The 12,250-nt window shown below is 50.3% G+C and overlaps 5 protein-coding genes across 5 annotated transcripts; 2 read left to right on the top strand and 3 right to left on the bottom strand.

Moving 5' to 3' along the window:
• Positions 1–272: 272 nt before the first annotated feature.
• Positions 273–2,778, bottom strand: F5J12DRAFT_816540 (NAD-aldehyde dehydrogenase). Its single transcript, XM_051745087.1, is given in 14 exon segments — positions 273–606; positions 713–766; positions 824–896; positions 988–1,075; positions 1,095–1,268; positions 1,303–1,386; positions 1,450–1,545; positions 1,594–1,793; positions 1,843–1,909; positions 1,967–2,048; positions 2,106–2,192; positions 2,249–2,374; positions 2,433–2,662; positions 2,722–2,778. The coding sequence occupies 13 exon segments, from the start codon at positions 2,637–2,639 to the stop codon at positions 466–468; spliced, it is 1,479 nt and encodes a 492-aa protein (XP_051602245.1). The 5' UTR covers positions 2,640–2,662; positions 2,722–2,778; the 3' UTR covers positions 273–465.
• A 434-nt stretch (positions 2,779–3,212) lies between these two features.
• Positions 3,213–4,774, bottom strand: F5J12DRAFT_765805 (WD40-repeat-containing domain protein; the record flags this gene model as incomplete). The annotated part of the gene is given in 8 exon segments (XM_051742183.1): positions 3,213–3,446; positions 3,463–3,742; positions 3,799–3,891; positions 3,945–4,052; positions 4,125–4,231; positions 4,288–4,360; positions 4,419–4,472; positions 4,522–4,774. 8 exon segments carry the CDS (start codon positions 4,749–4,751, stop codon positions 3,213–3,215), a joined length of 1,179 nt encoding a protein of 392 aa, XP_051602244.1. The 5' UTR covers positions 4,752–4,774.
• A 104-nt stretch (positions 4,775–4,878) lies between these two features.
• On the top strand, positions 4,879–9,036 carry F5J12DRAFT_816521 (uncharacterized protein). Its single transcript, XM_051745086.1, is given in 13 exon segments — positions 4,879–4,982; positions 5,053–5,153; positions 5,176–5,323; positions 5,343–5,512; positions 5,571–5,655; positions 5,705–5,969; positions 6,024–6,039; positions 6,065–6,331; positions 6,369–6,459; positions 6,482–7,252; positions 7,299–8,139; positions 8,202–8,421; positions 8,444–9,036. 13 exon segments carry the CDS (start codon positions 4,940–4,942, stop codon positions 8,534–8,536), a joined length of 3,111 nt encoding a protein of 1,036 aa, XP_051602243.1. The 5' UTR covers positions 4,879–4,939; the 3' UTR covers positions 8,537–9,036.
• Positions 9,037–9,163: 127 nt separating this feature from the next.
• F5J12DRAFT_904490 (serine-tRNA ligase) lies at positions 9,164–10,959 on the bottom strand (the record flags this gene model as incomplete). The annotated part of the gene is made up of 9 exons (XM_051748532.1): positions 9,164–9,265; positions 9,318–9,457; positions 9,518–9,624; positions 9,650–9,948; positions 9,998–10,191; positions 10,252–10,375; positions 10,433–10,594; positions 10,649–10,719; positions 10,824–10,959. 9 exons carry the CDS (start codon positions 10,957–10,959, stop codon positions 9,164–9,166), a joined length of 1,335 nt encoding a protein of 444 aa, XP_051602242.1.
• Positions 10,960–11,138: 179 nt separating this feature from the next.
• Positions 11,139–12,196, top strand: F5J12DRAFT_520882 (uncharacterized protein). Its single transcript, XM_051739841.1, has 2 exons — positions 11,139–11,488; positions 11,555–12,196. Exons 1-2 carry the CDS (start codon positions 11,419–11,421, stop codon positions 12,163–12,165), a joined length of 681 nt encoding a protein of 226 aa, XP_051602241.1. The 5' UTR covers positions 11,139–11,418; the 3' UTR covers positions 12,166–12,196.
• The last annotated feature ends 54 nt before the right edge of the window (positions 12,197–12,250 follow it).

Below are 12,250 nucleotides of genomic sequence, written 5' to 3'. Positions count from 1 at the left end.
CCTTTGGGAGGGCCCAATCAAGACCCGGCCTGCTGTCCGGCTTGCCTGAGTGACATGTCAACCAAAAAGGTTACCCATACCAAATTCGCTGGCAACCCTGATGGGTACCTGGGACGGTTGAGGGAACTGCAGGTCACAATCTTGGTTCGAAGCCATGCAAAGTCCGGAAGCACTCCCACGATTATAGATCATCACAACGGTGATCGATTCCTGAAACGTTTGCCTGTCTGATGAGACTTGCTTTTTTTCTCTTTTTTTCCCTTATTCTTTCTCTGGACTCATTATGACTAATCATTAAACAACATATATCTCAGAATCGGGGTTACTCCACATCGTGGCCACTGTGTAGCCGTAAATTGTCCAGTGAATTACATGCTGACGTAAACGAGGGCCACATTTGGTTACCGATGATTTAATGAGCAGACTCCCATACTGATAAATAAGCCTTCTCAGCAGTGACCCTCGTCATGTCGAGAAATCAACCCCCTGTGCTAGGGGTGCAGCGTCAGAGAAGTTGATAGTGCAGGCGCTCCATCGGACATATTGTTTCCACGCATCACCGCCAGATTCTCGGCCCCTATATAAAAGTGAATTGTCAGGAAACAGCTCTTGCCTGATAAACAGATTTCATTTTACCACCCAGTGCTCTGCAACGATTCGCCAGAAAAAATTGAGTCCAGCAGCAATCACGTTGAGAATCTGTGGGACAAACCTTATTTCCACCGAACGCGGCCCCAATCTCTGCACCGCTTGTGCCAACATTGACCTGGATTAGGGTGAAATCAGCGCAAACTTTGGGCACCAAAAGAAAGAGAAAACAAACATTAACTATTCCTGTGTCAGAGCCCTCGGGGCCTATCCACTTGCCAATATTGCGCATGTTTTGGGTCCAGAGGCTGCTCGACAAGCCTTGTGGAACGCCGTTGTTCCACGCAATCGCTTGTTCTAAGTTCGTCAAAAATAGCCACGTTCAAAATAGGTGCAAACGTCTCTGTGCTCCAAATAGCATCCGCTGGATCTACATGTTTAGGTATTGCGATGGTCGGCTGAACGAAATTTCCCTGGCGAAGTTCAACTTGCTCGCTATATCTGACCACCTGTCAAAATACGTGCCCCGTGTTCCCGGAGCTGCCGGACGGCCTCAGCATAAGTCCCGACAGCTGCACGAGTGTGCAGAGGGCCTAGTAAGGTGCCCTCAACCAATGGGTCGCCGACTCTCAACAAAGCATAAAGCTTCTGTAGCGCGTCCAAAAATCGTGAAGCAATGTCTCGATGTAAATAAAGTCGTCCTTGTGGATGTACAACGCTGGCCAGCAGTGCCCACAGCGCCAAAAAAGACTGCGGGTACAGCCATCGACAAGTCTGCATCGGGCATCACGATTGACGCTAAGAATAAAGTCCGGGGTGAATTTTCCAGCGATATCTCACGATGGTGCGCAAAAGTCATACCATTGTTTCCACCCAGTTCTAGTATTGTCTTCCCAAATCGAGACTGTACAGCCTTGCCGACAACGCGGCCCACAGCTTCACTACCCGTGAATGATACTGCCACGTATGTGAGTACTCAAAACCAATGCGAGGGTGATAGCGTACCCAGCGGGATGTCTGGACTCCCCACGAGAGCTTCACCAACATCCTTACCCCCGGACACAAGAGCAGACGCGGCGCCGGGGATGCCATTTTTCTCTAAAACTTGCGCGATGATCTTTGTTACGGCAATGGAACAGAGAGGAGTGCTGGGAGAAGGCTTCCAGACGTTTGCATTTCCAGCTGCGAAAGAAAGAGAGAAGTTCCTTCCAGGCAATGAGTTCTGGGCTCGACCAAGTCTACGTGCACACGCACCACCCGTACACTGCGACGGGAAAGTTGAATGCCGTTAATACGCCAACGACTCCGAGCGGATTAGGTACTGTCTCAAGTAGGTCGATGCAACAGCACAGAAAAACTTATTCCGGTGGCAACGAACCTTCCAATATGGTGTGCCCAGGCCGTTCCGAGGCCATGACTCTGCCATTCATCATGCGCGATAAGCCGACGGCGTAATCACACTGCCGGACATGAACTGTATTAGAAAGGCTGAATGGATCAGTGAAATTCAAGCGTACGATGTCTACGAATTCTTGGACCTCGCCGACGCCCTCCGTTTTAATCTTTCCCATTTCCAGAGAGACCAGTGCGCCAAGAACATCACTCTATCGAAGTGGAAGTGAAGCCTGGACCGAGGGAATTATCATGTGGCCAGTCTGACCTTTGCTGCAAGAGCCTCCCTAATCTGTCTTAGAATCTCGCCACGATTGGGCGCAGGTATTTTCCTGAGAATGATGTGGGCATCCTTGGATTTCTCCAGTGCCTCGCGGAGTTCGTCTGGAGTGGCCTGAAAGGACGGTTAGGTGTGGTCCGCAAGCTGGTAGCTTGGTGGAATGGCGACATACTGATCGGACGCGAGCCAGTACTTCGCCTGTAGTTGGACATACGCTCTCAAGGGTTTTACCACTTCCCTTCCACCTTCCGTCATACACGCCTGGTACTTCATATGAGTTTGGTATATCCAGAGCACCTAAGATGTTAGAGGCTCTGCTAGAGAGGCCACGGACGCAGCGCACATGACGGACTGACACGACCGCTTTGCGCAACAACATGAACGCAGGCAGCACTGTAATAGTTGAGATACCAAGTCACCAATGGAGTTGTATGTATGGGGGAGAGAATGAATCGCCCCACCCGTTGTTGACACGAGCTTCACTCAAGACCCGAGCGGTGGCAGAAGTTGAAGGTGGCTTGATCCGCGCCAGACCCCACGTGTCCAGGTGCGCCAAAGGGCTGTTACTTTGTTCCCGAATCTGGAGACCAAGTTCATTATCGACCTTCTTGCCTCAAACTACATATCATGTCTAATGAATGGCTAAACAACCGAAAGGAAACAACGTTGCGCGCAGAGTGGTTGTCACGAGCGAATCTCACAAGTCGCCGCCTCAAGTCAGTGGCTGCAGCCGTGGACCGATCGCTAACGTTGGAGCCGCCATGTGCTGTGGGCACTCAGCCAGGGACAACTTTCTGTCGAAAATGTTGGACTGAATCCCACCCCTGCATAAAAATAATCCATACTCTCAAACCTGATACAGAGGCGAGGACAGATAAGATGCCATGAAGGATACCCTGTCTGAGAAGCCGGCTCGCAGGAAAAGGGTCACATATCACCTAAAGCACAGCAGTTACAACCCAGCAAAGAAGGACGGATCAGCGTCTATTTCATTTCGTCCCTTTTTCTTCTTTGCCGCGAGCGTATCTTTCTGCCCCTTGCGCTTCCTCTTCTTCTCCTTGGGCTCCTCCGATTCACCGGATTCGTTCCCTCTCCCTTCTGCGTCTGAGAGCGCGCCGCCTTCCACGGCGTCCGCAGGCATGTTCGGCCTGTCAATGGAGCCACTTTCCCCTTCGTTGCTCTCGTGCTCCCCAGGGAGAAACGTCTCGGTTGCTGTCCTCGTCCTCGAAAACTTCTCTGAGATCTGTCATTTTCAAAACATCTTCGTGCCCTGCACTTCCTATCCATCGGCCTTCTCCATTTTGGTCGATCGCGATACGTTCAATGGGGAATGAGCCATGATCTGCAACAACTCCGAGGAGCTTCGTGGGGAATAACTGAACTACTCGCATCAAACCGTCGGAAGAACCGGTGAGGATCGTCGAGTGGGAGGAAGGATAAGCAGATGGTAATCCGCAAAGCGCGTCGATGGACTGCGGATGACTTTACCAGCACTTCAGCGATACCCATTCGCCAATGAACTGGGGATTAGAACTCACCCAGGGACCCGGTCTACACAGTCTCCCCAACCATGGGTAGCGTTGAAAATTGATAGTATACCGAGTTGGGTCCCGACAACTACTTTTGACCCGCTAAAGAATGAGCCTGAGAGATTATCTGGAGATGGGAACCAGCAGGGACTCACTTCCTTATAGTGACAACAGACAGCAATTCATCTTCCTGATCTTCAGATTGGGCAAGTGGCTCGGTTTTCCTTCCGCGTACATCAATCACTGATAATGTTCCATCTCCGCTATTTTGACAGGAGGATGCCAAAGGAGATGTCAATTGAATTGTTGCCAGCGGCGTGTTATACACACGTTACCTCGTAGATATGAGCTGTCTCTTATTTTCTAGCCACAAAAAATCCGATATGAAATCAAAGTGGTGAACATATTGTCGTATCTCCTGCAATTGTCTTGGGTCCCAAAGCTGTGGGCACGCTTGACATTATCTTTCGTGTTTCGGCGATATTGAGGGTAACTGACCTTAATAACACCGTCGTCGTCACCAGTGCAGAACATATTGGGAAGTAAATGTTTCGTCCGGTTTATGGGCAAGCTGTTCAGCCACTGAAAATATCAAACGACGCCACACACGTTGCGAACGCTGTACTTACTCGTGTGCGTCTTTCCTCGTGTCAAAAACATCGCCAGTAGATGTGTCGATAGCACTAGACAGTTTAATGTCAGACGATATGGAGACAGCGAGAGAACGCATACAAAATAGACTTTGCCTTTCCAGCCCCGTGTAGACGCGAACCATCCTGGTTGGTGGCGAGGCTGCGGCACGAGCGTTTGGATGGCCTTATGGAGAAGGTCTGCTGGTATTGACCCTGTTCATCGTACCTGAATGCTTTAATATGACCATCCAAGAGACTTGTATAGACGGTGGTATCTGTAGGATGAAACACAAGGTCAAATATCTGCGAACCGACGGGAATGTCAGGCATGGAGTGCAGGCAGGGATATGATGGAAAAGCGACCCCCCTTGAGACATCTCGGTGACCCCCCTGGGACGGCTTCGGGTATTTCCGAGGCCGCGTTCCTGGCCTGATGGGCCGAGTTCTTTGCTGTGTCGTTCTGAGGAGGACTCATTTTTGACGAGAAGGTCAATGGAGCATCGCTGCCCATAGGCTTCATGTGGACTATTTGCGTTCTAATCTTTCTTATAACTTCACTATGTTTCACAGGAACAGCCGCTGTCGCTGATTCTTCCATCACCGACGCCCTCGCGACTGCGGGGCGCTCTAGGTCCTACCCGCAGCGCTCACATACTCGGGTCGACCTTAAAACCCACCCTCGGGAAAGAAAACGAGGACATACGACTCTTGGATATCGTCTTACTTGCCTCCGTCGATGGCAGGTTCCATGCAGGTCAATCGCACCTCCGGCCACAAGCTCTGGTCCATGTCGTCTGCTGGTGGAGACGTTCCATCGAACCTGTCGCCACTTGTTCGTACGAAGCACGTGGAAGTCGACCCAGACATTACGGACGACGACAGCGCTCACCAGGAATCTCTACGTGATCGAACCACAGTCAGGAGACGTATATGTCATGGCAACGCCAACAAGCCCTCTCCAACCTCTTTCATTCTCCATGGCCCAGTTAGTCGAACTGTCTCCTCTCAAATTTGCGAGGGAAGATGATGAGAGGGCCTTTGTCGGAAAGAAGGAAACCTCATTGCTGTCTATAGAGTTGGAGACAGGTCGAGTCAAAGCCATCAGTGCAGAGTGTCCCTGGAACCCCTTTGAGGACCTGACCTCCAAAGACGACATTGACCTTGGATGAACTGGAGGATTATACCTCACACAATGAGCCGCCCAGGCCAACTCGAGTCTTTATTGGACGCACAGGTGGGTCGCGTGCACTTTCAGTTAAGGACAGATGTCAATTATCCGGAAGACTACCATGTTTCTATATACACACGATCATCCTCCCCATCTGGCCGAAAGCCACCAGTTCAGAATCTGTCATTTTCCGCTTATGGCCCCAATAACCAAGATAATGATATGCAAACCAAATACCGACGCACCTCAGACAACACTTACATCCATTCTCTACCCAACGGAAATGTTTTCTCTTTCAAGGCTACCGAAATCGACTCTAACGACCCATACCACCTGCGGCAGCCTCAAATATTGTGGGTTCTGTCTCTCGACAGCCCTATGTGAGACAATTTTCTGTTTATTAACAACACTGTTCAACTGATTTCTGCTCTTAGTGTTGCAGTCTGTGACGTCTTCTCGAGCTCTCAACTGCCAGGATGCCTTCGTCCTAATGCAACCCCGTCCTCCAATTACGGATGTTCTGCTATTTGGTGACATCTCTATCGCACAACTCGAAAGTTTCTACAATCCGGACACGGCATATGTAGGATTGGTCTCGGGGACAGGCTCACTCTTCATGATGAGCAACGATCATTACCCTCTTATAGGATTTGGGGACACCGAGTACAGTCCCAACTGGCCTCTTCTTGACTCTGGCCCATCCTCTAACTCTGAGGGAGATCTCCCAGATAATATCGATTCAGTGACTAAGCGTCGCAAGCTTGCTTAAACTATGTCAGGAATCGCCCTTTGATGCTAGGTGTTTAACTGGCAAACGGCGGCTCGATCTTTCTGGCCTAAGTAGCCGTCAAGCTTGGCGGTGCTCCCTCTGTCGAACCTCTTCCTGGTATAGATACCGGAAGGAACATCGTTACGGGATCTGAGGAAGCCCGTGCCAGTGGTGTTGATGACATCGCCTCCCTTACCCCGAATTTGAATTCGATCCAGGATACGAAGGGTTTTCGGGACGGTTTCAATTTCAAGCTCCCAGCTCTCGGCTCAATGTTGCTTGCTATTATGTTAGGCGCCATATGGGTCCTCAAGGAGAAACTACCAAGCAACCGTTTTGCCGGGTTTGCTCCGACACTTCAACCAAAAGGGACCGTCGATGCTGATGGACCTGTTTCACCCTTCCCCCCCGCCGATTATCCTTCACTCACGCCCGAAACACCACCGCCACACAATGGGGCCGCGGAATCCTTTGCTCCACCTCAAGTCTCACTCAGTGCCACAGATACGCCTGCACCCTCCGCAGTCTTCACTACGCAGCGACGGCAAAGCGTGCACTTTGCAGAGCTTCCTGAAGTCCAGGATATTCCCGACAACGCAGCAGGTGTAGCCACCGAGACAGGGGAAGAGAGTGAGAAGGAAGGTGATGCAGGGGGCACGCCGAAGAAGAGGAAAGCACCAAGACGTCGAAGAGGCAAAAAGGGTAAGGGCAACCAGTCATCCGCCAACGGACCTGCCGACGACGGGGGTGCGCCGGAAAGGGATGAAGGTAATGGGAACGCCGTAGAAGAAAACAAGGCAAACAATTACTCGGGACAGCCTCCGATTTCTCTAGTAGTCCCTTCGACTCCTAACCCGGTCACTTCTTCACTTGTTGTGTCTGATGCCGTCCTTGGTAAGTTCGTTTCGGTTCTATGTAGGTCTGGGCCGACAGTCTCCAGGTTTTGGCTCTCATGGAACTGTCGTGTTTCGTGGCTCGCTGCAGGGACGTCCAGTTGCTGTCAAGCGGCTCCTACAAGACTTCGTTACCTTGGCTTCTCGCGAAGTCAGCATCCTCCAGGAATCAGACGATCACCCCAACGTCGTACGCTACTATTACCAGGAAGCGCAGGCGAACTTTCTGTATATTGCCCTCGAATTGTGCCCTGCAACCCTCGCGGATGTCATCGAGAACCCTGATCAACACCACGACATTGTAGTTCACTTTGATCCAAAACGTGCTCTACGACAGATTACCTCCGGTTTGCGCCATCTGCATTCACTAAAGATTGTCCACCGTGATATCAAGCCTCAGAATATCCTGATTTCTGGGCCAAAACAAGGCACCTCGAGCAAAGATGGGGGACGGCGCATGTTGATATCAGACTTCGGACTGTGCAAGAAGCTGGATGTGGATCAGACCAGCTTCCTACCGACTGCACAAGGGGCGCAGGCTGCTGGCACAGTGGGATGGCGTGCTCCAGAGATTCTCAGGGGGGAGGTGAAACTCGATGACTCTGCTGACGATACGTCGCAGTCTTCCCGAGGCAGTGTCAATACTATAGTCGGTGGTTCGAGTTCAGGGAAGACGAAACTTACGAAATCCGTGGATATATTCTCACTCGGATGCCTCTTCTACTACGTCCTCACCAACGGTTCTCACCCATTTGGTGACCGCTTTGAGCGGGAGGTGAATATCATTAAAAATGTCAAAAACCTTGACGGGTTAGACCACTTTGGAGAAGAGGGCACGGAGGCCGTTGATTTGATTACTAAGATGTTGGATCCAGATGCTTGCAACAGGTACATAATCTTCTCTCATTCACCGAGCCCTGCAGAAATCTGATTTTGAAACTGTCATGCAGACCAAATACTACCAGATGTCTCCTTCATCCGTTCTTTTGGGATCCAGGCAGGCGGCTCCACTTCCTTCAAGACGCCTCTGACCGCTTCGAGATCATGTGTCGCGATCCACGAGATCAGAATCTCGTCAAGCTCGAGACGAATGCGCTTGACATCGTGGGACAGGACTGGCACTCCAGACTGGACAAGGTCTTCATCGAGACCCTTGGTAAGTTCAGAAAAGTACGATGGGAAATCTGTGCAGGACTTGCTTCGTGCGTTACGCAATAAGGTTGGTCGTCCTCATTCATTTCACACATCCATTCAAGTTTCTCCATCCTATCTCTGCTTAGTCTGACGTGATCGCTAATCTTGGTTCTCCCGCGCGTTGTAGAAGCACCACTATCAAGACTTACCTGAGAACGTAAAGCGCCATCTGGGACCCATGCCTGAAGGTTTCCTCGCATACTTCACACGCCGGTTCCCTCGTCTCTTCATGCACGTTCATGGCGTTATATCGGAGACACCACTCTGCACTGAATCCATCTTTCGGACATACTTTGAGCTTAACGAATGATGGATTGGAATGTGAACCATATTCTTCATACCTCTCCCTCCCAAGTTACACTTCGCAGCATATCCACTTCGGAGCGACATTCTGTGTGATTTCTTGCATTTTGCGGTCCTCTTTTACTTGTACCTTGTTGTCTGTTAAATGCACTGGTGTATTTGTACGCTTGTAAGATCTACATTATTTTTTCCAATGGATATTTTATAAACAGCCAATCCTTCCCGTGAAAGTCGTTGGCGAAACCAAGTATCTTCGATGGGGGGAGGGGGGGCAAGAAAGTAGTACCTTACTATCCCTGCCGAAGCTCCACTAGGACGAAACGTGTCAATAAATGCATGTGGAGAAAACGGGTCTATTGATGCATGGCACTGGCAGCGAGTATGCCGGTTAATACATTACAGTGCCGAAAGAGATTTATGCCTGTTTCCTTTGGAGATTCTTGGGTAACTCTTTCTTCCAAGGTAAGAAGTCCCGTCCCTGCATGTATGGTCGAAGTACATCAGGTATAACGAGTCCCTGTGAACCGCGATTGAGTCTATTGGGGGGACACTGTAAACATAAGTCTTACCTCGGGAGTCTGGTAATTCTCGACGAGACAACATAGTGCCCGCTCCGTCGCACACATGGTCCCGTTCAACATGTGTACATAAACCTTGCGTTGCTGATCCTTCGATTTGAGGCCACAACGTATTTCAAGTCGTCGGCTCTCTGAGATCAAATGGTCGAATCAACAGACACCAACACAGGTATAGTGCGAGAGAGCCTCACGGTAATCAGTACAGTTCGAGCACGACACGAGCTCCTTATGGGCTCCCTGGAAGGGGAACCACGCTTCTAGGTCACACTTCTTCGACGCGGCCAAGTTCAGTGCACCGCTAACGATAGCCACTGACTCTATACGGTATCCCAAGGCTCTGGTAGAATGCCTCGCTGTTGCCAAGCATGGTGTCAAATGCGGTCCAACTGTCTTCTGGGGCAGTGATCACAAACTGCTCGACCTTTTCAAACTGATGCACTCGGAATATTCCCCACATGTCCCGTCCCGCAGAGCCAGCTTCCTTACGGAAACATGTGGAATAACCCGCATAGTAAATAGGAAGTTGCGACTTCGGATCCTCGAACCACTCATCAGAATGGAACGCCGAGATCGGCTGTTCCGAGGTAGCAATGAGGTACTTCTCATCTTCGCTTGCGATGACCTGGCCACGTTTATTTATGAGTGCTCTAGAAGTGGCCACCGTAGCGTACCTTGTAAAGCTCCTCGTCGAACTGGCTTAGTTGTGCAGTCTTGGCCATGACATCTTTGTTAACCATGAAGGGTGGCTGGATCTTCTTGTAACTTCGGTTCCTAAGGAAATCGAGTGCATAACTGATGAGTGCTTGGTTGAGATCGACGCCGTCGTTGGTGAGGAAGTATCCTCTGTGACCAGTAACCTTTGCACCTGCGTAAGATATCACGTTTGCACGATAGTCGATGATACGGTTTAGGGGAGAAAGCTTACCTCGTTCAAGGTCCATTGCGTCCAACCGCAATAGAACCTCGTGGTGGGGCATGATATTGGCTTTTTTCTCTACTTGGCCGTTGGGTCCATCGGGATGCCACGACCTAAGTGTGACGTTATCGTCCTAGGAGCATGCATCTTCGACATCGTGGAGTGAAAGGGTATTTACGCGAGGACTTACCTCCGTCAAGCTAACTGGGACATCTTTGGCGACCAGATTTCCGACCATGCTTGCCTTTTGCCGCATCTTGATTTCATAGTCGCGTGTTTCTTTACGTCTTTCGTCTACTTGTACATCGAGGGCTCTTTTTTGGGCAACGAGATCGTCTGCAGGTTCCTTGGCCTGAGTGAATCAACGTAAGTCACGCTGGAATGTAAGTCATCAAGACGTACTCGCCTTCTTTTTGGCTGCGATCTGTTTCTGTACAGCGTTTACTTGCTTGCTGAGGCCATTCACGTCAAAGTCCACTGGAGGACACAGACCAAACCGAGGATCATTTGGGTGCAAACCGTGAACGGAGCGCGTCAAGGCAAGTCAGATACCAAGGCAGGAAGTCGGATGGACAACACACTCTTTACCCACTCTGCATACATCTCGATGACTTGATCGACAAGCTCTACTGGTTCCCCTCGTTTCCGTTGCGACTCTCTAACTTCTTCCGCGCTCCCGCCTTTGCTATCTATGAAGCTCAACACGTCCAACGTCATGGTTTGTTCTGAATATCAAGATGCGTAGTTGCTAGATCGGTATAAGTATGGGTGGAGATCAACGACTCTGCGATTCGATGTTTCTTCAATATGAGGATTGGGGTATTATCTTAGAGCCAGATTTTATCTTGCCTCCAAGCCATCTGCGCTTATTACGTAATCAACCTCCCTCCGGACTCGAAGTGACTCGAATCGACGAGGAGAGCGAACAAGTTCGAAGAATAAAAGGCAGCTTTCCACCGTATCAACTATCACGAAACCTTACGGGAGTATGTTTCGTGCACGCTGATGAGCGTTTTTTTCTTGTGTCTTTTTTCTATATAAAAAAACCACTGGTCTATATGAGCAAACAGGAACAAATACCCCACACGTCGCGTCGACGCGTTATGATTGGCTGTGGACGTGTCTTGTTCTGACCGTCTTCGCTGTTTCTTGTTATCGTCTTGTAATATCCAAACTATGTTCCAATTCTTGCGACGTGTATCGACGTCATTCCTTCCTCGCCCTGACAGACCGTGGCGAGAGGATGGTGAGTGTCGCAACCTCATAGGAGCTTTGTCCCGGCCACTGACGTTTCGATATCCTCCACGGACAGCTACATCTAATGCACCCACTATTGGTCGGAAACGCCGCTTCAGCATCACAGATCATGACGATGAAGAAGAATTTGGTTCATTAAACGGCAAAAAGCCCAAGACAGAAGCTATGCTACTCGATAGTGGCAAAGCATCAACCAAGGACAGTAAGGAGGGACAGATAGAGGGGGAGGAGGTCAAGTCGGTAACCCAGGGTGTTAAACAAGTTGATCTTGAAGACATGGGAGTCCAGGCTATGGAACCCGAAGCCATCCCTCTTCCGGAGTCACCGTCCCCGCAACCCGTGAACTTAGAGTCTACCCAGGAAACTCAGGAGCCGCAGCACAATACAGAAGTTTTGGAGGTTGAGACAAACGTAGAGTCTGTCCAACCGACCGAGGACGCTCCGAACGATACACGAGACCCAAAGGTTGATGGCGAGTCGACTGCTTCTTCCTCCGAAAAGGAGGAAACCCAAGATCCAGACGAGAAAGTTCAAGGTACTTCAGGGTGTCCGGGGACTGTCGAGTCACATCCTGCGGACGTCGTTGATACCGAGGCGAGAGACGAACGTCCGCCCGCACATTCAGCCTCAGAGGAGGCACTAGAGGCTACGGAGGAAGGGAGTTGATGTCGGGTAACTGGAATGGTCTCGTATACCATTTATGATGTGCAGAAGGGGCCCTGCACACATCATGCATATAAGGATGTCGATG

Source organism: Pisolithus orientalis, assembly GCF_024613125.1.
Source record: "Pisolithus orientalis strain OTSU chromosome Unknown F5J12scaffold_7, whole genome shotgun sequence".
Lineage (NCBI taxonomy): Eukaryota > Fungi > Basidiomycota > Agaricomycetes > Boletales > Pisolithaceae > Pisolithus > Pisolithus orientalis.
Note: the sequence above shows the minus strand (reverse complement) of the source record. Positions and strands in the feature narration are given on the sequence as shown.

Coding starts and splice junctions, on each gene's coding strand:
- F5J12DRAFT_816540 (XM_051745087.1), bottom strand. CDS start 2,639: ATGTTGTTGCGCAAAGCGGTCGTGTCAGTCCGTCATGTGCGCTGCGTC. Junction 2,375..2,432: donor TACTGGCTCGCGTCCGATCA/GTATGTCGCCAT, acceptor CCGTCCTTTCAG/GCCACTCCAGACGAACTCCG. Junction 2,193..2,248: donor GGGAGGCTCTTGCAGCAAAG/GTCAGACTGGCC, acceptor CCACTTCGATAG/AGTGATGTTCTTGGCGCACT.
- F5J12DRAFT_816521 (XM_051745086.1), top strand. CDS start 4,940: ATGTGGACTATTTGCGTTCTAATCTTTCTTATAACTTCACTAT. Junction 5,513..5,570: donor TAGAGTTGGAGACAGGTCGA/GTCAAAGCCATC, acceptor TGACCTCCAAAG/ACGACATTGACCTTGGATGA. Junction 8,140..8,201: donor GATCCAGATGCTTGCAACAG/GTACATAATCTT, acceptor ACTGTCATGCAG/ACCAAATACTACCAGATGTC.
- F5J12DRAFT_520882 (XM_051739841.1), top strand. CDS start 11,419: ATGTTCCAATTCTTGCGACGTGTATCGACGTCATTCCTTCCTCGCCCT. Junction 11,489..11,554: donor CAGACCGTGGCGAGAGGATG/GTGAGTGTCGCA, acceptor CTCCACGGACAG/CTACATCTAATGCACCCACT.